We start from the raw sequence: 26,623 nt of genomic DNA, 5'->3' as shown, positions 1-26,623 counted from the left end.
CGGCGATGGATTGGTGGGACTTGTCGGGTCGCCCTGCCAGGAGACTGGCGTGGCTTCAGTCACGTGGGAGGAAGAGCGCGGCGCCCGCCCGCCCGCCATAACGCGAGAGGAAGGTAAAGAGGAGCGGGGCGGCATTTGAAGGGGGAGTCAACTGGGCGAAGGCGGTGGGAGCAGCGGGTGCGCGATTGGGGGCGGAAAATAAGCTTCCCCAGCCCTACAAGAAAGGGGGCCGGAAGGGAAGAGCCCCGTGGCTTCAGGGCAGGGGAGCCCCGAGGCAGAAGGGCTTTTGTGGGTGAGAGAAGAAAGAGGCAGGCTGCGGAGAGACAGACAGACATTTTGCAACGAAGGGCGAGAGGCGGGGGGTCGGATCCCCGTTCCCCACAGGCTGCCTCACCGTTTGGATTTTACGCCTCTTTCAAATGCGGTCTTAATTGGGTGCTTCTGGTTCTGCTTGCCTAAGGTCACCTGCAAGAGTCCAGCTAGCAGGGTATGCCTGGCGGTGCCCGGTGGAAACGGCCCCCCTTCTTGGAAATCAGCCTTTAGTGCACCTTAATTACTGGATAATTAAGTGATTTAGGTCTCTGGCTTCGAAACCAGAGGTTGGGAGTTCGATTCCCCCACTGAGCCTCCTTGACAGGGGCTGGATTCCATAGATCCATAGGGTCCTTTCCAGCTGTGCAGTTCAAAGGTTGTTTATTATTATTATTATTATTATTATTATTATTATTATTATTATTATTATTATTATTATTATTATTATTAAAGAACTAGGAATCCAGTGATACGGGTCAGGATTGGGCACATACAACAGAAAGGGAGGGGATGCTATACGGACCTCTTTTTTGTGCGTTTTTCTCCCATCTTCCCTGGAAAAAAAAAAAGGAGGGTGGTTGTGAATTGGGAAGGGGAAGATTGTGAGACGTTTCTTTTATGACCGTGCAAAGAAAGTGAGCCGTTTGCCTGAGAAATAGTAATGGAGAACTTGTGGCTGTTTGTATGTTGTCTGACTCCGAACCCCATCAGCCCCAGCAGGTCAAGGCCAAGTCAGGAAAGATGAGAGATGTTGACCAACTGTGTGTTCAAAGCCCCCCCCCAAAAAAATCCTGGTCCAAGGATTTACAGTATCCTCAAGATAGCCATTTGTATCCCAGAATTATTTTTCCACTGCCACTCCCACTGCACAAACATGGTTTCTTGCAGACTTCCAACATGTTCTATTAATTTCTAAATGCCACATTTGAACCAACTATATAGTGCCATTTTTGATTATGCTACTATGTTTTTATGGAAATGAATTGGGTGGGGGTTGTGGGGTTTCTTATTTGTACACCGCCCAGAGTTGTGAGAATTCACTAATTGGTTGGTATATAAATTAATTTGAATAAATGAATGCCTCTCGAGGTAAGAGCCATGTTGCATGTCACACTGAAGGCTACCTGGTCCAGTACTCTGTTTATACTGTGGTCAATCAATACTGATTCTGCATGTCAAAGCAACAACTCTGTGTTTTCCTGTTTCACTACTGTTGTGTTAGGTTATTTTGTTCTTTTAACTAAGCAGTACTCCCGTTATTTATCAGTTGATCTCTATCCCATTCGATGCCATTTGAACTATGGTTAGCTTTAATCTGCAAGTCATGGTTTGAAAACAACTTTCAGGAGATTAAGGAGGGAACTACCCTTTCTGAATGCACAAGAGAAGCGTGTCACCCCATTGCTAGCTTCAGATGCCCTTCAAAACTCAGATTTGAGAAAAATTGTTTTAACTGAACCAGAAGCTGTGTAGCATTGCCACCCACCAATGACTTTCTATGGCCAAGTTGGGGATTTGAACTCAAGTCTTTTTGGGAACTTGCAAACAGAGAAGGCATCTGCATGGATTTGTCCATTTTGATTAGCGGATAACTGCTTGGTTCTGATTCTGAATCCCACCTGAATATCTTTGTATTCTTGGCCAGGTTTTTTGTTTATCAGGCCGTGTTTGATCTCCTGGACTGAGTGAGACCCAGATTACCTCATCTTGGAGAAAATGGAAGTAACAGCACAGTGCAACACAGGTGAGACAACAGCACATGCTACAAAAATATGTATATGTGTTGTGCTCTAACGCAGAGGTCTGGAACATGTGACCACATGCTGTTGTACTGAAGGTCCCATCAGTTTTAGCCAGCATAGCATGTGGTGACAGATAAGTATAGCAGTCCAACAGCATCTAGTGGCCATTTGTTCGCTTCCCCTCCTATAGAGACAGGCATTACCAAATCCAGAACTCCTCTTCTGCTGGGTATTTTCAAAAACCAACTCGAGACCTTGTTATATAGACAAGCCTTCCCTCCGGACACTACGTAATCCTCTCTCTTTATCTTTATGTATTCTGTTTTGTGTTAATGTTGGAAATTGTTATTTTATATTAATTGTTTTTATTACGTGTTTTGTGAGCCGCTCAGAGTAGACTATGTCTAAATGGGTGGCATATAAGCTCAATCAATCAATCAATCAATTTTGCCTGAATGTGAGTATTAGCTTAGGATAGCTAGTTTGCTTATTTTCTTGTGGGAATTGTTCTGGCCTCTGGATCTTTCAAATGCTTATTTGCTCCAGAACCTACCATATTGGCTGCTTTTCAGACTTTTGAAACAGTTTGGAAATTTATTTGTTTCTGGGTTGTTGTTTTTTACTTCGTTCTGCAGCATCTTCAATAACATAATATATTTTTACTGCATTTTAATTATTTGGGGGAAAGAGGGTTGTTAGTACTAAGGAAGGGCCTTGCTTCAGTCACCTACTGAATACTTTATATTTTGTGCGTGTTTTAGTATTCCTACCTGGCAGGTTTGAAGTACAGGCAAAAATGCTTAACCTTGTGAATTTTTGAAGTCTCGCTGGATCACTGACGAGTGACTCAGAGTGTTGGGAGGGGGCCTGGGCAGCCATCAGCACATCTGGCTCTCCTGGAAGTTACCCACACCAGGAAAGTTTGGGCAGTGTGGCATTAAGCTGTATAGCAGGGCTGGGGAGACATGGCTAGAATGTGACCCGCTTCATCATTAGGCAAATGGCAGCAGATGATAGGAGTTGCAATTTAATGACTTTTGGAGGCCCGTGCCTTGTCCAGAGATCTGTTGTCAAATACAGTGGTGCCTTGCAAGACGAATGTAATTCATTCCGCAAGTAGCGCAGTCTTGTGAAAAAATCGTTTTGTGAAAAGCAACTTCCCATAGGAATATATTGCAAGAAGAATGAATTTTTTTATCTTGCGAGGCATTGGTCTCCGGGGGTGGGGGGACGTCTTGCAAAGCATGGCCGTAGAAAAAGCCGTCTTGCAAGGCACCATAGCGATAGAAAAAACCATTCGTCTTGCGGGTTTTTTTGTCCCACGAGGTGTTCGTCTTGCAATGCACCACTGTATGTATCTCCTAGGAGGTCACTCTTTCCTTCTTAACCCTGTTTTTCACTTTCTTTTCCTCTTACCAAGAGTTTCGTAATATGATGGTCAAGGTGGAACAAGAAGAGGAGCTACCTGGCCAAGATCAGTGGAAGTTGGAGACCTCCTCAGGTATCAACACAGGTGACATATCCTCAACACAGTTTTGTGACTGTTCATTCTCATTGACCAAAATCCTCTTGCCTAATTATGCTGGTGTAACACGGAGGGTATAACTTTTGAAGGTGAATTGTCTCAAGTTAGGAAATTGCTGTAGATACTGTCTGTTGCATACTATGTTGTGTGACTGATAATATATGTAGTGACTTCTTAACTTGGGGCAACTTGCCTCTGAAAGCTATGCTACTTGTGCATCTGTGTAAGAGGATTTTGGCCATTATTTCACGTGTATGAAGAATCTGTGTAATTTTCAGTCCATTTTTTTTTTAACTTTCTATCTTTTTGATTTCATTGCTGTTGTTTTTTCTCTACACATACACATGCATGTCTCTCTCTATGTGTGAACGGGCAGAGAGTGACACAAGCACATACACCAACCTATTACTTGTTCATCTGTTTCAGCAGCAACAGCATAGTCATGTCATCTCTTAAATGCCACTTCAAACAACACAGCAGCTGTGATAGACAATAGGTGCCTTTCTAAAATGCTCCTCCATTGTCTTGTTTTGTCCCCTTTGCGGAAGGTGCAGTGGTGTCTCTGCCTCAATGCGGAGAGAAGAGGAATGGAGAGCAAATGGCTGCAGAAAGACCGGCTCAGGTAGGAGTTATGTTGTTTCTGAAAATGCTCCGGTTCAAAGAGTGGCAGAGATCATGTTCGTTCCTATATGTGCAGAACTACCTACCTAATATTCTGCAGGTGTTCTGAGTTTGAGAAAAAGCCTGTGAGATCTTCTGACTCAGGGAGAAAAAGGAGTCTTCGTCCAAGCCCTCTCCTCAGGAGAAGCAGTTGAGGACTGGATTCTGCAAGAAAGAGATCCTTTATGCAAGCTGTGGTTTGCATCTTCCCTGTGTGTCAACTCTTAGGAAGCTTGCAATGTAATGATCTCATCAAAATCTTTGCTAAGGTTTTGCACTGTTCTACAGCACAAACCTGTCATCATGCACTGCCACTCACAACTGTGGCGTGGAAATGCCCAATCACACCGAGCACTCCAAAACCGGTATAGAAAATGTCGCTAAAATCATATGCCAACACTTGTAGCAACTTTACATAGTTTTGCACTGCTATCTCCCTGTATTCAGCATTCCATCCTCCTGTGGGAAACTGTCGGCTCCAATTGGGTTTCTGTATAATGCTCTAATCTTAAACAGTATGTTGGTTTTCATTCATCAGATATGTGGCACAGTTTTATTGGAGTCCTGTAATGTTTTGCATCGCAAACTGAGTTTTGCAGTACCATCCATGAAGGTGTAGCTGGCATGCTCAAACCTAGAGAGGCAGTATGGATTGGTGTTTAGCATATGAAACTGGACTTTGGGACATCCGCCTTCCTTGGAAACTCTTTGGGTGACCTTCCCCAGCCACACACTCTCTCTCAGCCTGCCCTGCTCTACAGGCTTGTTGTGAGGAGGAAGTGGGGAGCAAGAGAGATGCATATGCTACTGCCTTGGCTTTCTTGAGAAAGAGCCGGATATAACCATGCAAGAATCGATATGCGAATTGGGATTCCTAATTAACCCTCTGAAAACTGCACTCTGAAGCCCCAAATGCTGTGTCCTCACAAATTTTTTGCCGGTATGCTTTTTGTTGTTGTTGTCGGTAGTAATCTGTATGTACTGCAAAACAGAGCTTGCACTCTTCACTGTTTTGCTGTTGTTAATATATCATCAAGTTGCCCTTGACTTATAGCAACTCTATGAATGAGTGCTCTCTTGATTATAGCCTGTAGGAGTACTGGTAAGATTTCCAGATTTGGAACGGAGTCTGCACTGTCTTGCATTACTTTGCCAGTAATTTAAATCTGCTGAGGACTGACACGTTGATTGAATTTGTTGCCCATTTTGGTAAGGCGTATCATATGTTTCTGCCATGTTTTGGTAAAAAGTACTGGTGCGCTTTATTCAAGCTTGTTGGGCAGGTTGGCTTTCCTTAGTTTGGTGAGCATCAATTATTACTGTGTCTGTGTCCCTAACTACAGTGGTGCCTCGCTTAATGGCGATAATCCATTCCAGGAAAATCGCCGTTAAGCGAAAACATCGTAAAGCGAAAATAAAAAGCCCATTGAAACACATTGAAAACCTTTCAGTGCGTTCCAATAAGCTTAAAACTCACCGTCCAGCGAAGATCCTCCATACGGCGGCCATTTTCGCTGCTTGTATAGTGAGGAATCAGTCCCTAAACACAGCGGGGAGCCATTTTATTTACCCGACGGCCATTTTGAAACCGCCGATCAGCTGTTTAAAAAACAGTTTTGCGAAGCATTGGTTCTTGAAGCAGGGAACCGATCATCACAAAGCGAAATTCCCCCATTTAGACCATCATTTTGCGATCACAATTGCAATCGCAAAAAGATTGTCGTAAAGCGGATTTGTCGTAATGCAGGGCAATCGTAAAGCGAGGCACCACTGTACTAGAAAAGTTGTGTAATGCAGTCTTAGTTCTGGGATTTGGCTGATAGGCCTTTGCAGCATGTTCCGTGAATGCTTTCCAGGCATCTGGTTGGGCCCCTCTGAATCACAGGAAGCTGGACTAGATGGGCCCTTGGCTTGATCCAGCAGGGCTCTTCTTATGTTCTTATCCCTTTAGGTAGTGAATGGGGGCTCAAGGGTGGGACTGTGCAGTCTTATCCAGCATGGGTGCTTCGAGATTCTCTCTGTACCTATTGATGGGACTTGCTTTGTGTCCACCTTAATACTCAGTGCATTGTGTTTAAGCAGGGCCAGCTCTACCATTAAGGTATTTCACCGCTAGATCCAGGCATGGAGTTAGCTGCAGTTGTCTATGGAGCTCATTTGTTATTACCTGTTTCAAGTTCAGTTAAAACCCAAGAAGGGGACCTTTTAAAGAAGGGATATTCAATGTCTATGGACAATGTTTTAAGTGCCAAGTTAGGTAAAACTGAGTTGACCAATATTTCTACCATGCTTAATAATCCTGTGGAATCTAAAATTGACTATGACTGATTTGAATGAAAGAACTGGGTTGGACATGGGAGGGGGCTTGCAAAATCCTCATGGATACCTGGACTTGGATATGGAGGAAGTCATGCGCAACTCCACTTCCGAACCAAAAAGTGTATTGAGCTGATTCTGCTCTTAGGTGGGATTTATTGTCATGATGTATCATCTTTAGACATGGGGGTATTCATATTCGTATACAAATAGCCTCCGCACAGGTGGACATAACAAGGGGTCGTACTGTCCACTCAGGGGTCCGGACTCTCATTATGTCCACCTATGCAGGGGTGTTCGTATACGGATATACACATACCCCCATCTCTAGTCATCTTCTGACTCATGGCCATCAGAAAGGGTTCTCAATATACTGTATATGTGTGTGTTCAAGAAATAGTTTTCTCTTACCAGCCCCTCCCCTGTGGGTTCCTATGGCCGAGCAGGAATTTGAACCCAGGTTTCCTGAGTCCTTGTTTCCTACTGGATCCATTGACTCTCACTGGCTCTCAAATTGTTGTAGTCGTTAATGTGCCTTCAAGTCTCCTCCAACTTACGGCGATCCCATGAATGAGTGATCTCCAAAATGGCTTGTTCCCAGCAGCCCTACGCAGCAGCCACTTAAGCCAGTGGGTTCCTTTAGGGAGTCGGTCCATCTTGTATTTGGCCTTCCTTTTTTCCTGCTGCCTTCCTTCTTTCCCAGCAGGTCTTTTCTAGAGAATCCTGCCTGCTTGCAATGTGCCAGAACTAGGACAGCCTCAGCTTCAACATTTTTGCCTCCAAAGATAGTTCAGGCTTGATTTGATCTAGGACTCAACTGCCTTAACTTAAGCAGGATGAATATATTTCAGCTCGTCAAAGATGGTTCCCTCCAGACTTGCTTATAGATTGGACCCAACTGATCTGCTTTTCTTCTCTGTCTGGTCTATCATTCTGAACGTAGGCTGCTTTGTGGTTGCAGGACCCAGTGGACTTCGAAGATGTGGCTGTGTATTTCACCAAGGAGGAGTGGGGCCTGCTGGATGCAAACCAGAGATCTTTATACTGGGAAGTCATGTTGGACAACTACAAGATTTTGTCTTCTCTTGGTAAGGAACTTTGTTCAGTCTGAATCCCTTCTCGTTCAGCCTGAGATTTGATGTTGGTTCTCCCCTCAAACCTATTGACTGCATGCCCCAGGTCTGCCTAATATGACTTGCTCTCTTACGCTTGGCTTGGCCTGGCTAGAAGTAGCTTTTCATGTTCCTGTTTCCAAAGGCGCTCACCTGGCTGTCTGTGGTGGATTAGGGCTGGGGTCATCAACCCCCGGTCCGTGGCCTGGTGCCGGTCCGCGGGTTAGCTGGAACTGGGCCGCGGACACAGATCTCCAAACCCCCCCCCCACCGTGGGGCAGCCAGCCTGGGAAGCACCCCGATGCACGGCTTTGCTTCTTTGCTTGCTGGCTTGCTCGCTCCTCACCCTCCCTAACAAGCCAGCAAAGAGTCAAAGCCGTGCGTCAGGGCACTTCCCAGGCTGGCTGCCCCACGGCAGCTTCCCCATAGGGAATGGGCGCTGGGGGAAGCATTAGCATGAAGGCCACACACCTGCAAGTGTGACACACCCACCAGCAAACATGACACACCCACCAGTAAGCGGGGGGTCCCCACCCCTCAACCGGTCCGTGCATGGAGCACACACACCCCAAACGGTCCGCGGACCGAAAAAGGTTGGGGACTGCTGGATTAGGGTTTCATCTCAGTGTAGTTAGCTTCACAATCTGTAGAAGCTGATGACAAGAAGGAAAATGAGTGTTCAGTTACGGATGTTGAGTGAGTTTGGGGGCTGTGCAGGATCAAGAGACACGGCGGGTGAAGGAGCTACTGCAGTGATTGAAAAATGATTTGTTCGTATGTTCCTACCTGAGGAAGGTGTATCTGCAGGATGTGCAAGATGGTTTCTGTGTTGGAAAAGTAGATACAAAGACTTGAGGTTCACCTCTTTGCAGTTTCACTTATCAGGAAATACAAAGAATCTTTTTTTTTTTGATAGGATAGTTTTTTTTCTAGAAGAGTAAAACAAAGCAAAAAGCAAAGTGTGTTGCGCTCTTTGGCTAGTTTACACATTTAATTATGCTGGTTACACATTGTCCCCCGCTAGTGAACTGGGTACTCAGTTTACTGACCCTGGAAGGATGGAAGGCTGAGTCAACCTTGAACTGGCTACCCGAGCCCATTCAGGATTGAGCTCAGGTTGTTCTCTCTTGACTGCAGTACTGCCGTTTAACTGTGCCATGAGGTTCCGTTGGTGGTCATCTTAAGTGATGAGTAAGAAGGAACGGCAGCAGGCAGGGGCTCAAGAGCATAGAGCTGGTCACGTTTATTCTAGACTACAACCAACTCCCAGAATCCCTCAGTCATCACGGCCAGTGGAAGATTCTGGGGAGGTGAGCCAAAAGAAGTTATGTTCTCAAGATCTGTAAGAACTGAATGCACAGGAAGAGGATGCTTCAGGAAGAACTTTCACTTTGTTTGGACAGTGATTCCGGATGACTGAAACAGGACTAGTACTCATAAACGTCAGAGTCTCGTGGATAGAAGTGTTCCAGCCCCTTCCTGGAGGAAGAGGAGGTGTGTGCTGTTGATATTGACACATGTATGTTGTCTTCGTCAGTTTCTTGGTTCCTTGTTGTGACAGTGAGGTTGCCAAGGCTCGCCAGAACCATTGACAGCAACCAATTTCTCCTGGAAAGAAGGCATCCTGCCGAACAGAATCTTCCACGTGTTGCGAGTGATTTTCAGAGCTCTGAAAGGAAGGGTCATCAGGCAGAGGTGTTTTATTTCATCACTCCTCTTGTTGAAAGTCCTGGTGGAGAGAGAGGATGAGCGGGAGTGAATAATGGGCTCCACAGAGGGTGGTGTCAAAGAAGGGTTCGCGGGTTGGACTGTAGTCTCAAGAATCCAAGGTGATAAGGATTTCTGGCAAGAAAGGAGTTGCGCCTCCCAAAGACAGGAAGAAGGTGTTTAGCATCTCACCTGTGCATCTCACAGATCTGTTCTGAGGAAAGCCAATATCCTAAAAAAAAAGAGGGGATAGCAACTGCTGGAGACAAGTAAAACAAAGCTTTACAGGAAACCAGGACTGGAATGTGGGAGTCCACTAATGGGCATCAGAAAAAAAAATCAAAGCTGGGGCCAAAAGGAACGACACTTGGTTTCAGATGTACGGGAAAAGCAAAGTGAACTTCTAACATAGGAGGGCTACCTCCTGGGTGAGATTCGTGGCTGGAGTGTAGTGACTAGAGGTTGTCACTTTCCTAAAAGGAATGAATTGAACAGATTGGAAGAAAGAGTAGCATTATAATTAAAATATGTGGTCACTTGCAGAGCGATCTATGACTTCCAGCTGAAAGCATTTGAGTAAAAATTGTCAGTGGAAGAAACAAGGCTGATGCCATGGTGGGGGTCTGATCTCCAAGCTAGACCAAGGACCTGTATGTTTTTTTTTTCTAGATCAGATTACCAAAGATTGAAAAATGAGAAATATAGTAGCAAGGAAAAGCATCTGTTACCCTGGGTATCAGATGTACTAGAATTATTTGAAGAATATAAACTTCATCATACTCTTCACCTTCCATGCTGACAATTTCATCTTCAAGGAAGTAGAATAGATAGTGAGGGGATCAATTTTTATAGACCTCATCCTGACTCACTGGATAGAGTTGATGGAAGTATTCCCGCAGGGCAGATTGGGTATCTTCTCTCCCAAACCCAGAGTAAAGGATCTTTACCTCTGAAGCAGTTATAGATGACCTTCCCACCATATAGAAGGCCAGGTAGTATGGCTTCCTAGACTCCAGTTGGGATGAGCTAAAATAACCCAGTGTGGATAAAAATCAATGCTTTTTTAAAAAAATCAACTTGGTTTAAATGAAAAAATTTTTTAAAAAAAAATTGTCAAAAGACTTTTTTAAATAATAAAAAAATCAGATTTTTAAACATTTCAATCGTGATTTAAATCATTATTTAAATCAATTTGATTTCAATCAAATGCATCCTGAAATAACCACATTTTATTGTAATAGTTAAACTGATTTTTAAAGGAATGTGCAATAAATCAACAATTTAGCACTTCAGTGAAGTTAGAATGCAATCTAAAAGTGTTTTTGTTAAAAATCTTAACTAGCTGTGTTTGATTCCACCCACCTTCCATGAAATCTGAGTCCATGTAGAGATGGTGCATGAAATCCTGTTGAGCAGAATAGAAATTAGGAAGGGTGTATAAAAGCAAAGAACATCAGCTTTCACTTTGGCAGAGAAGATACTGCAAGGGCTGCTAATGAAACCAAATGACGTTTGTAGAGAAAAAGAAGAGTTTGGCAGATAATCTGGGAAATGAGAGAGAACCTGGAGAAAGGGGGGGGGGAGTCTGACCGCTAAGTAAAAAGATCTGTACTGAAAGATAAATACAGATAGAATTTGAAAGAGTTCTACAAAGCTCTTCATTAGCTAAAGATACTGTAAAACATAGAGTTTAGGCAAGCAATTTTGAAATGTGAGTGTGCATTGTCTTTGGGGTGTTGGAGTACAGGATGCATCAGTTCAGTGCCAAAATAAAATTTCCTTTGTTTCTTTTAGAAGAAACAAATTTGCACTATTTATTTGAATTGGGTTCTGTGGGATTTCTTCAACTTTTACAGCTTGCCTAGAATTTCTGTCTTCTAGATCTCCTTTTCCTATTATTTATTCTCTTACCTAATGTCAGTTGGCCAAAGTCCTTGCTTAGCATATTAAATGGCACTAGAGTAGTCAATGGAATCAATGGGGATTTATTAAGTCAACTCCTCCCTAAATTCCATTAATTTAAGTGGTCCTACTCTAACTGTGACTTACTATGTTAAAGTCAGTTGTTTTTAGGACCACAGGAATCAGTGAAACTTACAGAGGAGTCGACACACTAAATTCCCACTGATTCAGTAGGTGTACTCTAGTGCTACTTGCTAGTTTAAGCAACAGGATTTGGACCATTGTTTCACTCATCTGGAGAAGGAAACCCAGGTATCTTTATTTCAGTAGGAAGATTATGATTTCTTCCGAAGGCATTTATCAAAAGTGCATATCATGATCAGTTAGACTACTTGATGTGTCAGTTTCGGATGTCTGGATTCTATTGTCTCCTCCACCATGGGAGAGGTATCTGTTTTTAAAGATTATTCGACAAATCTGTCTAATGGCAAAAGCTGTTCCAGCACTAGAATGGGCTTCCCCAAAAGTTGATGGCCTTTCCTTGTATTAAAATTAGTTCCTTATTTTTTCACACATACATTGGCTTTGAATTTACTGCTTAGATTTGATGCACCTTGAGGTCATCATTACCGTTTCCAACTACCTCTGTGTGTCAAAACTGTCTTCTCAGTTTGTTGGTCATCCCCAGGTTCTTGTAGTCAATCACAGTGATGATCTTCATCACTGTCATGACTGACAATTATTTATTTTATTTAACGTGCCCTTAGACTCCCCGGGAACCAAGGATCTCAGGCTGCCTAAAATACATGCGCACGGCATTAGAAATAAAAAATGTAAGTAGCAATTCAGTAGTGAAATACAGTACCTCAACTAGCCAAGTCAAAAACAGTATGAAGGAATAAAAAGATGAATGCATGTGAAACCAAAACACAATCAGCGGCAAGATAGAAGAGTGATGATGTCTAAAAAATTATATAAATTTATATAAATTATAAAAATGCAAAAGTGGTAGAAGAGAAAAGCATTCAGGAGACTAAAGGACCATAATGTAAGGGAAGTGGGCAAAGTAACATAGTATTTCTTTTTTTAAAAAAAACAATTCATTTCAGCATCGTCTTAATTTGTTCATTCTCTTTTCTGCCCACTGAGGTTCCTTACCTTGCAGACTTGGGATTCAACCTTGTCTGTGTTTGTCCTTATTCTCAACAGATAACTGGAGAGGAATGAACATGTGCACCAAGTGGCCTCAGGAAGCAGATACAGGGGAGAAACCCTACAAATGCCATGAGTGTGGGGAATGTTTTGCTCACAGTTTGGATCTTGTGACCCATCAGACAGTCCACATGGGAGAGAAACCACACAAATGCCAGGAATGTGGGAAATATTTTGCTTCAGATAAACTGCTCGGGACCCATCAGAAAGTCCACATACGGGGTAAACCCTTCAAATGCCAGGAGTGTGGAAAATGTTTTTCTTGCGATTCACAACTTATGACCCACCAGAGAGTCCACACAGGAGAGAAACCATTCAAATGCCAGCTGTGTGGGAAATGTTTTGCTCAGAATTCACAACTTAAACCTCACTGGGCAGTCCATACAGGAGAAAAACCCCATAAATGCCTGGAATGTGGAAAAGGTTTTGCTTACCATTCAAAGCTTTTGATACATCAGAGAGTTCACACAGGAGAAAAACCCTACAAATGCCAGGAGTGTGGAAAATCTTTTGCTTACAAGACTGATCTTGTCACACATCACAAAGTCCACACAGGAGAAAAGCCATACAAGTGCCAGCAGTGTGGAAAATGTTTTGCTTGCAAAAAACGGCTGCTGATGCACCAGAGGGTCCACACAGGAGAGAAACCATATAAGTGTCCAGCCTGTGGGAAATGTTTTGCTCAGAATTCACAACGTGCTAGTCATCTTAAAGTCCACACGGGAGAGAAAACGCATGAATGTCAGGAGTGTGGGAAATTTTTTCCTTACAATTCAACACTTGTTCGGCACCAGAGAGTCCATGCAGGAGCAAAGCCATTAAAGTGACAGAAGTCTTGAAAAGGTTTTATTCACAAATCGCATCAGAGTCCGCTCAGGAGAGGAACCTTAAAATGTTAAGAGTCTGGGAATCGTTTGGTTCATGAGGCAGGCACTGTGAGGCCCTAGATTGTTAGTGCCTAGAAGGAGAAACCTTAGAAATGCCAGAAATGTAGGAAGGGTTTGCTTGGACAACAAATTTTGTGAACTATTAGAGAATCCACAGAACAGAGACCCCTCATCAGTGCTGTGATTGGAAGAAATTTCAAAATAACATGTCAGGGGATGCCTGACCTAAATGGAAGGACTGTATAAGGGGAACACTTTTCTTTGCCATTCAGTACAGTATTTCAGTAAAACCTGCATCTCTAGGAAGAAAAAAAAGCCTGTTAATGATCTGAGTGTGGAACATATTTGCTTATTTCCTGCATTTTAAGAGGCCTCTGAGAATTTGTTCCAAAGAGTCAACATCTGGAAAATGTTTGTCATATCTTAGATTTTGTAATCTAAAAAAGAAACCTCTTCATTGCCTTGCCCTGAGTAGTTACACTTAGCAAATGACCCCTAAGGCCCTCAGTGGAAAGAAGTCATTTGAATATAGTGGGAAAAAGGACTGCAGTTGAGCAACCTGTGAATCATCCTCAGAATCTCTACAGAATTGGGGGAAGTTCTTGGAAAAGTGAGTACAACTCCCCAATTCCCACCGGTTGTGCTGGGTAGGGATTTTGGAAGTTTTAATCCAAAAAGTTAAGTTTTTGCAGTTCTGAGGAGGAACGTGGGAAGAGCTTTGCTCCCTTCCAGCCCTTGTTGTGAAATGTCACTGAAGAAAGACATGGTGGAATTGCTTGGAATACACAAGAAGGTGCAAGAAAAGGAGCCAGACTTTCTTTGCTGTGAAAGACACTCTGTGATGTCATAATTATTGGGAGAAAGGCAGCCTATAAATAAAATGAGACAAAATAAAATAAATAATAAAATGTTTCCGTAGAACATCACTTCTGCGAACCATCATGAGAACCTTTGTAGAAATAGCCTTTTATAAGAGAGGCCCAGATGGATCTTCCTAGAGTCCCATATTCTGCTCTCAACATTGACCAGGCAGATGCTTCTGAAAAACTCACAGGCAGGGCAGGACATGTCTTGTGTCAATGTGTAATATTGCCTGTGGTAATGGAATTTGCGTTCATTTAGTGACCCCTCCCCGGTCCCCATTCTCCGTGTCTCCGGTTTCAGCCAGAGGGCAGTACTTCTGAGGGTGGTGTTTCTTTGTGGGTAACAACACCTCTACTAAGGTGTCAGAAGAACGTATACTGCAAGCAAAAGATCTTTACAAACATCTTCTAAACTCACAAGCGCCCATCTACAAATGCTTTTTGGGATGAACGAAATTTGATCCTCAGAAGCTTGAGAGTCAAGTGAACCAGGGAACTGGAATGTTATGTATAATATATTAATCTTTGGGAAATTTCCTTTAGCTCTATTTTCTGTCTTCGTTTATTTCTGTATTCTTCATTTCTTTTTATTCAAAATTAAGTCTGTTTGTGCAGAGAGATGGACGTTCTGGGTATATAGGACTTCAATTTGACTTTTTAGAAAAAAAACTGTATGTTTCATACTCACGTTATAATAAATTATGCTTTTTTTGGCTTAAACAGATACATTGTGTTATTGAATTCCTTCTTCTAGTAAAGGTATTTGATTCCTAAAAAGACAAAACACCCAGCATCTATCACACAGTGGTTGAAAGGTCTTCACTGATATTTGAATGTTTATCTTACAGTCATCAGTCATTAATTTGGAGATGAATCGATAGGTATAATTATTAGGTGTTGTCAAGTTAATCCAGTTTATGGTGATCCTCTTAGGGTTTTCTAGGTTTAAATTATTCAGTAGTGATTTCCCATCTGTGTTAGTCTGTGCTAGCATATCAGACAAAAACAAAAGAAAAATAGAGGAGACAAAAGTGTTGTGGCACCTTAAAGACTAACTGGTATATTTTAATGTGAGCTTTTTTGGACAAGTCAACTTCCTTGTGGACTACATGGCAAAAGTACATGGCTCCAAATCAGTGACTTGAGTTTGGGCACACGTTATTATCTGGCAACGACCTTTATTGATAATCAGTTTCCTTCTCGGGAAGCATTGTTCTGTAAACAGTGACAATGACGGGTGTCTCAATTAATCCTAGGCTTTTGGTATCAGGACCAGTATGGTATGAGCATCTCGAATCAACAATGGGTCTTGAGAGGTGGCAATGGTATATAGTAAAGAAATGGCATATGAGTTGTTGGATGGTTCAGTGGCATTGTTCTGTAAACAATGACTGTAATGGATGCCTAAATTAATCCCAGGCTCCTGGTGGCGCTGTGGAATTGGGCAAGTTACCCTGGGTTGTAGGGGTGGCAAGACTTGTAACCCCTCAATCAAAGTGATCCAGATGTTCTCATCAGACTCACTGAGGGAAGCTCAGTGGGGCTTTAAACTCCTTGTCCCTTCCTCTGCAGCCAGGCACCCCAAACCACTGTGGTTTGTATTAATTCAGATGAATAACTCATAACATTGGTTTTCTACTACAGTGGTGCCTCGCACAGCGAGGTTAATCTGTTCCAGATTAAACCTTGCTGTGTGAAAACATCGCTGAGCGGGGCAGAAAAGCCCATTGGAACGCATTAAACAGTGTTTAATGCGTTCCAATCGGCTGCTGTACTCACCGTTCAGCGATGTTTCTCCGATGGCCGGCAGCCATTTCCGCGTCCTCCCCTCGCTTAACGAGGGCGCGAAAATGCTGCGTGTGGCCATTTTGCAATTTCCGGCTGCCATTTTGTAGCCGCCGAACAGCTGATCGGCGGGTCGCAAAGCGAAGGTCGGTAAGCGAACCGCTTACCGACCTTCGCTCTGCGATTTTTTCCCTATTGAGGCATCGGTACTGGCTGTCCACTGATTATAATTCTCTCCCTCCTTTTAATGACATGTTTACGCATTCACACAACACACACACACACACACACTTTCCTTTCTTCTCTTCTTTTGTTATGCTTGCAAAATGAAAGATGATAAAAGCAACAAACACCACGCAATGTCTCGGGTTTTGGGAAAAGACAGAAGGTAACACTGGTGCTATTTGGATAGGCAGCTACTGGAGCAAATTTCAAGCAAATATCTGGGGAAGATGGTTGAAACTTCAGATCCTGTTCAGCCCATTTGAAGATGGTTGCAGGGACAGGCTGGGGTAACTATCCATCCCATTTTTCCATTTTGCTGCTAGTCTGATATGAACCTACTTGCTCTCTAAATTCACATTTCAAAATTAAACTGTTGCCTCTTTAGTTCAGAAGATGATAATAAACTTGTATCTTCATCATGTTGTTGGACAATGTGTGAACTAAGTCTTCAGAACACTATGTAATATATAACACTTCTTGACCATTCAGCCTGTGACGTTTGTCACAGCTAACAATCCTTGTGTTGGATTTTGTTTGCACTGCAATCCAGATTATCTGTTGTGCACGAGTAAGTAACCTTTGTCCCTCTGAATGTCCTTCAAATGTTTCCCCCCAGAAGCACACAGAGTGACCGGAATAGTTATTCTTTTTTTCTTCTTGGACATGCCAAAAGGCTAAGTAATAATAATAATAATAATAATAATAATAATAATAATAATAATAATAATAATAATAATAATAATAATAATAATAATAATAATAATAATAATAATAATAATAATAATAATAATAATAATAATAATAATAATAATAATAATGTGTCAGCAAGCCATTTCTGACTTATGGTGACATTTTCAACAGTTTCCAGGTAGAAAATACTCAGAAAGGGTTTACTCTTCCCTTTTTCTGGGGGCATCCTGGGACTGTGCAGCTTGCTCAAGGCTACACAGGCTGGCTTTGCTTGCAGGAGGAACAATGGGGGATTGAACTCTCAACCTCTGGCTGCATAGCCAGATACCTAAACCAATAAGCTATATAGCTGGTAATATATATTATTCATTCATTCAGTTTGTATCCCACTCCCATTAGTGTCATAGCACTTATTCTGGATGAGTTACAATCTCATAAAATAGAAAACACAAATGAGAAATATTAGAACTGATAACAAAAACCCTTAAAAAAAAGGAAAACCAGATGGAACCAACTAATTTCAGAGTGGATGGAGAAAAAGAAGGGAGGGAAGAGGGGAAGGAAGGTGGTCAGCTGAGGTATACCCTAAGGCAGTGATCCCCAACCTTTTTAACACCACGGACTGGTTGGGGAAGGCGGGGGCACCCCCCATGCATATGCAAAGGGTGGGGGTGCTCAGGGGGCACGTGCACGCATGTGCGAAGGGTGGGGGCACTTGCGCAGACATGTGCACACGTGCGCATTTGTGAAGGGCACAGGGCTCTCAGGGGGGGCACTCGCACGCATGCATGAAGGGGCTGTGCAGGGGGAGTACGTGTGGGGGTGGGTGGGAGATCTATCTATGTGGCCTGATCTGGCCCAGGTCATGGACCAACACAAGGCCATGGACTGGGGGTTGGGGACCCCTGCCTTAGGGTATTTTAGTTTCTTAGATTTTTGACTTAAGAACTTTGATATTTAAAGAGATTTACTCTCTGCCTTTTGGTTGTGGCTTTTAGGCTTGTTATTTTTATCGTACCTTTTATGCTTCTGCTTTTCTGGCTTGAGATCTGATTGCCTGCACCTTTAGTTTAATATTCGTAGATTTGTCAGCATTTGCACCTACAGCTTTTTTCATAGCTGTAAGACTGAGTTTTATACAATGAATTAAATGTGTCTGTAACTGCTCAAATGTTACATGTTTTCAATGGTTTTTGAATTATAGTTTTGGATTTTGATGCATAGAAGCAATTAGATGAATAAAACTTGCAAATTGGGCAACTGATGTTGCCTTGAATAATTTATCTGCTTGAGAAAACTAGAATGAATAATATGGATGTCTAGAGAAGACTTAATTTATCATGAGTACAATAATGGGTCCTCTTGAGACAAGCCGATCCTTTAAACTATTTGAGACCCAAATGAATATTGACGTGACTGAAAGGGGTGATCTGATCTCACACTGGCATTAACCCATACAATGATAAGTGCCCATTGTGATGGTTCCTCACAGACTCAAAACTACTAAGCAGTGTTATAAACCTCTTATGGTGCTCTGAAAACTTTGTTCCAGTGTCTTCGACCTTGACATCTTAATTTTTCAACAAAGCTCCTTTTTTGGGTATTTCTTGCTATGGGGGGTGGCACTGTATGTTTAAGAAAGGCACTCATTTCCTAACTGGGCCTTACATTAGGTGCTTGAATGAAGTTGCAAGTTTTACAGGAATTTCTAAATAACTTTAGCAATGGGAGGTGAATGCTATTCTAATATACTGTTCAAAATTTTACTGTTCTTACCGGAAAATTGCTATACAGTCGTGCCCCGCTTAACGATTACCCCGCATTACGACAAATTCACTTCACAACAATGTTGCAATCGCAAAACGGTATTTTAAATGGGTTTTTTTCACTTTGCAATGATTGGTTCCCTGCTTCGGGAACCGATTCTTCACATTACGATGATCAAAACAGCTGATCGTCGGGTTTTCAAAATGGCTGCCGGGTGCTCAAAATGGCTCCCCGCTGTGCTTAGGGACGAATTCCTCACTATACAGGCACCAAAAATGGCCGCCGTATGGAGGATCTTCGCTGGACGTTGAGTTTTTAGCCCATTGGAATGCATTAACCGGGTAATTTGTTTCAATGGGTTTTTTATTTTCGCTTTATGACGTTTTCGCTCTACAGCGATTTTGCTGGAACAAATTAACGTTGTTAAGTGAGGCACCACTGTACTTATTTGCCTATGTAGGATCTGATGCTGGCTCATAACTAAATGTAGATTAAATACTATAGTTGATGGAGGTGAAGGATCTGTACCATTGTGGGGTAGATAGATAGCTTTATCCCAGTCAAATGCCGGAAAGTTGGGTCTAGCTAAATTCTTTCTTGAATGACCATTATACAGTGGTGCCCCGCATAGCGATGTTAATCCGTTCCAGGATTAACGTCGCTATCCAGAATCGTCGCTAAATGGAAAGAAAAACCCCATAGGAACACATTAAACTCCGTTTAATGCGTTCCTATGGGGGGAAAACTCACAGTTGAGCGAAGATCCTCCATAGCGCTGCCATTTTTGCCGCCTCGGTAAGCGAGGGCAGCGCGCGAAAACGCTGCAGGCGGCCATTTTGTGCACTCGGCGGCCATTTTGGAACCGCTGATCAGTTGTTTAAAAAAACGCTTACCGATCATTGCAATGCGGTTTTCGGCCATTTAGATCATCACAATGCAATCGCATTAAAAGGAAGAGATAAATACTAGTGACTTGGATAATGCTGGCAGGCTCTGCTGGGAGCTGGCTCTTTCCACCAGTGGGACAGATCCATTCCAGAAATGTCATCTGGGGTGTGCAGGCTGCTGTCTTGGTCCCTTTCAGAACAAAGTCATCCTCCACCACCCCACCTCTCTGCAGTGCTCTCTGATGCATGGGACAAGTGTTCCTCTTTCAGCAGGGCAGACGTGAGGATCCCAACGTGTGAGCAGGTCCCGGTCCTTCCTAAGACAAAGTAAGGCTCTGCCATAGCCCTGTTTCTGGGAGTCACGTCGTTCCAAGTGTTTCCCTCCTTCCAGTATTTTTTTAAATATCCTCCTGGGCCAGGATCTTAATTGAGGAGGAGGAGGGATTAAATAAACAGCTGTGTCCTAAGAGCCTTCACTTTCTTCCACCCTAGAGGACTCCCCCTGTTTCTCGTACAGGAGAGTCACCTCTGCTCTATCCTTAAACACTTCATATTCCAAAACATGGATAGATGGTCCTTCATTTGTCTTATTGTCTGTTCTAGCTGAGCAACAAGCTTGCACTTCCTGCCAGTCTAGCTTTCTATCTCTTTAGGCAGGAAAACAAAGATGGCCCACGTATGGCAAGTGGTTGCTGTAGCATGCTGGGTAAGCGGTTCAGTGGTGATCTTGACCTCTCCCTCCGATCCCCCCCAAATGGCCTGCTGACTTCCGCTCTTTCATTGTCTGCTCAGGGGCTCCAACGGAGCATCTGTAGTCCGGGATTGTTCCCAGCCCTTGTGCCAACCCAGTTAATGACTCACCTCCTCAGCCAGCACCTTCATACAGTGGTGCCCTGCATAGCGACGTTAATCCATTCCGGATTAATCGTTGCTATGCAAAAACATCACTAAACAGATCGAAAAAACCCATGGGAATGCATTAAACTTCGTTAAATGCGATCCTGTGGGGCCCAAACTCACTGTTCAGCGAAGTTCCTCCATAGCACCGCCATTTTCGCGCCCTCGGTAAGCGAAGGCAGGGCGCGAAAACACTTGTGGCGGCCATTTTGGGCACCCGGCGGCCATTTTGGAACCGCCGATCTGCTGTTTAAAAAAACATCGCAATGTGAAGATCGGTAAGCGAAATGCTTACCGATCATCACAATGCGATGTTTTACCCATTAAAACATTGCAATGCGATCGCATTAGTGATCTAAAAAATTAGATCGCTATGCAGATTTGTCGTTAAACGGTGCGCTCGTTAAGCGAGGCACCACTTGTAATTATTTAACTCCAGGCTCTTTGGCTCACAACTTACAGCAAGCCACTAGTAACTTGTAATAACTCATTTCCCTAATAAAATCATCATAATTTCAACTTAATAAAGGATAATTTCACTTCTTTTGCACTGTAAATGTAACCTTTTTAATTATTTTGCTGTTCCAGTGATGATGATGATGATGATGTACAGTTATGATGATGATGATGTGCAGTTATTTCTAAGATCCATGCCCTGGTTTGGTAATCAGCTTTATGATTAACCACTTGGAAATTAAAGAGCAGATTTGCCACCCTCCTCTTAAGTCCAAAAGAAGTGTGTGTTAGCCTACAACTAATCATGCCCTTCGCCATAGTTTGAACTGAGCCAGAATTTCTGGATGGCAGGGGGCTCTTTTTTTTTTTTTTTAAGGAAGCGTGTTTGAATTAGTTTGTTCCATTTGCTTAACACATACTAGCTCCATATTTTGTATTCTACACCCCATATGAATAATTCCTGCCTCCTCTCCTTGTTCTTATACAGGATGTCTGCTCGTCAAGGCTGATGTGATCTCCCGGCTTGAGCAAGAGACCCTGATTTCAGATCAGCTTGTCTTGGAGAAAATGAAACGTAGGTCACAGCACAACACAGGTGAGGGGACAAAAAAGTCATAGGAATGACGTATCAGGACAACACCCAAGCATGGAGACGGTGGGTTGTTTGGACTGTAATGCCCATGAGCTATACCCAGTGGTGATGGAGGATGGTAGCTACAGTCCAGTGGTATCTGGAGAACGATATATTCTTCACCCTTGCTGTAGAGATTTCTTGCCAAATCCAGTTCTCGTCTCACTGGGCTAGCCCTGTCCCTCTTATTCCTGATATTACACTGAACTTACAAGAAGAAGAGGAGCAATGCAGCTTGCATGAAGAGGAATCTGTCACCATCTGGTGCAGTATGATCTCTTCACATGGGTGGGTTTTGGCACCAAAAATATTCAACTATGAGTGATTTGCTAATATCACCCAGAGGTTCCCCAGCCAAGTAGTCCCATCTTTTCTGAAGGGAGCAAACTTTCTAGCATTTATGTTTTTTGCTGCGGTAAGTGTTGCAAGCCATTTGCATTTGATTAGTCAAGGTACTCTCGGTATCCTGCCAGGGTGCGATCATCAATGTAGCTTTGTGAATGATTTCTGCCATTGTTTTACACATATTCCCTTGAAACAAAAGCATCAAATATCATTTCCATTCTGCCCAATTAGTTATTACTTTTCTGGAGGGAGGGAGAGAGAGGTGTTGACCTGCCAGTTCTTAGTCTGTTGCACTAAAACAGAGCCTGGTGGTGCCTTAAAGGCTCACATATTTATGATGACTTAAACTTCCTTGAATTGGACTTCGCTTCATCAGATGGGTGAAGGGTTATTTTCAATGTTTCCCTGATGCTTCAAGCAATGGATGAAGCAGCCTTGATCCATGAAATCTTAAGTCATAATAAATTTGTTGGACCTGAAGATAAACACAATATTTTTTTTAAAAAAGATCGCTATTCCTACCTTTTAGTTAAGGCGCCAACACACCGCAATAATGAAGGAAAACCTACTTCCTTTTGAGGGAATATGTTTGACTGTGGAACAGCTCTGACTCTCAGGAACGTTGAGCTGAAATATCCTTTCCTCTAATTTTAATTATCGGCCTCTGTCCCTGCATGATAGGCTTTAAAAGATGGGTAAGATCTTTTTTGGATGAAAAATACCCAACTCCTTTTTAGATATAACCAAGTTTCTCTAGTAAATGGAATAATGAGCAAGCACATAATAAAGCCAAAATAAAACTACCAGCATATTAAAAAGGTGCTACGTTCTAAATGCACTAAAAAGAGTTCTCAAAATGCCTGGAAAGTAAAAGACCATAACATAAGGGCTCAAGGAGATGAGGAAAAGGTAGGGTGAATATTCTCTCTCTCTCTCTCTTTCTGCCTTTTAAACGTTTACCTCACCTTTTCTGCTCCTTACAGTACATTATTTTTAAGAGCTGGGATTCAGTCTTGTCTGTGCTTCTTCTTCCCAGCAGATAAGAAAAAAGATACAGAAATATGCACAAACCAGCAAAAGAGTTCAACAGCTGAATTCGACCTTGGCAGGCACAAGCAAGCCCATGCAGAAGGGGGACATTATAACAAAGATAGACCATATAAATGCCAGCACTGTGGGAGTGGATTTTCTCAGAACTCCCAGCTTGCGCGGCACAAGAAAGTCCACACAGGAGAGAAACCGTACAAATGCTGGCAATGCGGAAAAAGTTTTACTTCCAGTTCAGTCCTTGTAGTTCATCAGAGAGTCCACACAGGAGAGAAACCATACAAATGCGGGGAGTGTGGGAAATGCTTTGCTCAGAAGTCGCACCTTATAACACATCAGGGATTCCACCGAGGAGAGAAACCATTCAGATGCCAGGAATGTGGGAAATGTTTCGCTCAAAATTCACACCTCATGACACATCAGGGGCTTCACAGAGGGGAGAAGCCATACAAATGCCAGGAGTGTGGAAAATGTTTTGGTAACAGTTCAAACTTCTTGAGCCACCAAAGAGTCCACACAGGAGAGAAACCATACAAATGCCAGCAGTGTGGAAAATCTTTTGTTCAGAATTCCCACCTTTTGCGCCACCAAAGAGTCCATACAGGAAAGAAATCATACAAATGCCAGCAGTGTGGTGATTTTTTTACTTCCAGTGCAGTCCTGCTAGATCACAGAGTCCAAATGGAAGGGAAACCACACAATTATCAGGAGTGTGGGAAATGTTTTGATGAGTATTCACAGCTTGTGAGTCACATAGGAGAGAAACCATATAAATGCCTGGTCTGTGGAAAACATTTTCCTTCCATGTCTCTCCTTGTGAATCACCAGATAGTCCACATGGAAACAAAGTCATACAAATGTCAACATTGTGGAAAAAGTTTTGATTCCAGCTCGGGTCTTCTGAAACATCAGAGAGTTCACACAAGAGAAAAACCATTCAAGTGCCAGGAGTGTGAGAAATGTTTTGCTTGGAGAGACAATCTTGTGACTCATCAGCGAGTACACACAGGAGAGAAACCATACAAATGCCAGGAGTGTGGGAAATGTTTTGTTCAGAAGGCACATCTTGTAAAGCACCAGAGTGTTCACACAGGAGAGAAGCCGTTCAAATGCCAGGAGTGTGGGAAATGCTTTGCTTCTAGTTCAGTCCTTGTGAGCCACCAGCGACATCACACAGGAGAAAAACCATACAAATGCCAGGAGTGTGGGAAATCATTTGTTCAGAATGCACAACTTGTGAGGCATCGGAGTGTCCACACAGGGGAGAAACCATACAAATGTGAGGTATGTGGGAAATGTTTTGTTCAGAGTTCACACCTTTTGCGCCACCAGAGAGTCCACATGGGAGAGAAGTCATATAAATGCCAAAGTTGTGGTGAATGGTTCACTTCTGATTCAGTCCTAACGATGCATCCGAGAATCCACACAGAAGATAACCCATACAAATATCAGCACTGTAAGAAATGTTTTGATCAGAACTCCCAGCTTGTGAGCCACCAAGAAGTCCACACTAGAGATAAACCATACAAATGCCAAGAGTGTGGGAAATGTTTTGCATGGAGAGACAATCTTGTGACTCATCAGAGAGGCCACACAGGGGAGAAACCATATAGATGCCAGGAGTGTGGGAAATGTTTTATTCAGAAGGTACACCTTGTGAAGCATAAGAGAGTCCATACAGGAGAGAAACCATTCAAATGCCAGGAGTGTGAGAAATGCTTTGCTTCCAGTACAGTCCTTGTGAGCCACCAAAGGCAACACACAGGGGAGAAGCCATACAAATGTGAGCACTGTGGGAAATGTTTTGTTCAGAATTCGCACCTTGTGAGGCATCAGAGAGTACACACGAGGAGGAAACCATAGAAATGCCAGTGTGTAAAAAGGTTTTCCTTAGGGTTTAACTCAAGAATCACCAGAGAATTCACACAGGTGAGAAAGCATTCAAATGTTGACTTGTGGGAAATTATTTCTTTGGAAAGCCAAACTTGTGGTCGTCTACCAAACAGCTTGTATAAGAGGGAAACCATCTGAAGGATATAACTTTTAAGAGGACTTATAAGTTGGAGGGCTGGGAAATTGATTCTTTTAATTAAAGATGTTGATAGTATTTAGTATGGCGACTGAGTGCTTGAGGACTGAGAGACATTTTCTTAATACACCGCCACCCTAGATGTAAACTGTTTGAATACATAAGTGTTTTTGCGTTAATGTGCAACATAAAAATCAATAGCAAAGTCCTGCTCCTTGCATGGGGGAAGCCGCATTAAGGGCAGGAATATTCATTGTAAGTGCTGTGCAGATCACCAGAAATTCCACAGAGGGAAAATAAGTGGAGGATTTGGCAGTGCAGGAGAAGAGATGTGAGAGAAGCTGAATTTTCTTTGCCATTGTAACAGCTCACCAAAATGAAGAACTTCATCTCACACATTGAAGATATTCAGGAGAAGCATATCTTCACCGGCATTTGAATGGTGCCGGAATCAGACTAAGTCCGATTAAGAAGGACATCTGATTGCTTCATATCTAGATAGTAAAGAGGCTTTACAAATGCATGGATGTGTCTCGGAGATTTCAGACAGCTCAAGTAAAACAAAACCCTGGCTGTAGGTGGTTTCTTTTCCAAAATCAAAACAATAATGAAGTAAACAAAGCAGTTGCCGCAAAATGGAGCTGATAACACAGCTACCAGATCTGTACAGAAAGGGATAAGAAGACTGCAAGCTTCCTGCAAGTGCAGTTAAAACAAAATTTGAAGGGAAAAAATAACAAGATTGGTAAGGACTGCTGCGATTAACAATAGAAATGTGCCCGCAGAATTTTGGTCTCTTAAATCCCAGAATTCTCCATTCTGGGAGTTCTACTTGAGAGACTCATACCTACAAATTTTGCTCTCCTAGAAAAAGAGCTAGCTCAAAGGCTTCCTGGCTTGGCTTCCTGTTAAAAAAAGGAAGCTATTCTGGTACTAGCTGGGAGTTTTGGCTGACAAGCAGGTAAAATTCCAAGCCCTTCCAAAAGCACAATTAAAACAAGAGACAGAAGAGTTAAAGACAAAACAAAACACTAGCTTTAATTCAACATGTCCAAATGATTCTGCAGTTGTAAAGGTATTTGTCATTCTAGAGAACAAATAAGAGGCATGAGGGTTTAAGAGATTAAAATGTAAATTATGCTAAAAAATATAAGTTACATGGATAATTTATGACAATGTGTCTTTATTCAAAGAATGAAAATTTATATACAGTATAGGTTTATTTATAGGGAAGAATCAGAAGGGGGAAGGTGAAATTCCTGAAGATGCCACAGCATCACAGAGATGCTGCTCATCCAGGCCATCTTGTTTTGGATTATGAATGGGACTTGGCAAACAGTGGCAGTGGCCATAGTTTGATTTAAATGTGAGGATGGAGGATGTTCAATAGGAGATAAATATGTAAAAATAAATTGAAAAAGAACTATTTTTTGTGTAAAGAGCGTAGAGATATTAACATGCATCCCTCACATTAAATCCAGCATTCGTGTATTGTGATGGAAAAGAAAAAAAATATCTAAGGAAGATGCTGAGCTGATGGTAACAGCAGAAGAGTGTGTGCACTTTATCTTTGAAAGTATATTTTCTTTCATGTAGCAAATTCACCGATTAAATCATCAAAGTCTG

General features: G+C 42.6%; 1 protein-coding gene across 11 annotated transcripts; it reads left to right on the top strand.

The window, feature by feature from the left end:
- The first annotated feature begins 18 nt into the window (after nucleotides 1-18).
- On the top strand, nucleotides 19-26,623 carry LOC110070162 (uncharacterized). Of its 11 annotated transcripts, XM_078388512.1 has the most exons (8): nucleotides 120-688; nucleotides 1,958-2,056; nucleotides 3,475-3,567; nucleotides 4,128-4,201; nucleotides 7,517-7,643; nucleotides 12,044-12,109; nucleotides 12,486-13,302; nucleotides 23,076-26,623. In XM_078388512.1, the coding sequence occupies exons 2-8, from the start codon at nucleotides 2,029-2,031 to the stop codon at nucleotides 24,829-24,831; spliced, it is 2,961 nt and encodes a 986-aa protein (XP_078244638.1). In that variant the 5' UTR covers nucleotides 120-688; nucleotides 1,958-2,028; the 3' UTR covers nucleotides 24,832-26,623. The 11 variants fall into 11 exon arrangements, with proteins under 11 accessions (XP_078244636.1, XP_078244632.1, XP_078244634.1 ...); XM_078388510.1 differs by lacking the exons at nucleotides 120-688; nucleotides 12,044-12,109; nucleotides 12,486-13,302 and adding exons at nucleotides 19-113; nucleotides 21,433-21,540 and having other exon boundaries at nucleotides 3,475-3,555; nucleotides 22,958-26,623; XM_078388506.1 differs by lacking the exons at nucleotides 120-688; nucleotides 12,044-12,109; nucleotides 12,486-13,302 and adding exons at nucleotides 19-113; nucleotides 21,433-21,540 and having other exon boundaries at nucleotides 22,958-26,623.

The sequence above is a fragment of the Pogona vitticeps genome, chromosome 2, assembly GCF_051106095.1.
Source record: "Pogona vitticeps strain Pit_001003342236 chromosome 2, PviZW2.1, whole genome shotgun sequence".
NCBI lineage: Eukaryota > Metazoa > Chordata > Lepidosauria > Squamata > Agamidae > Pogona > Pogona vitticeps.
Note: the sequence above shows the minus strand (reverse complement) of the source record. Positions and strands in the feature narration are given on the sequence as shown.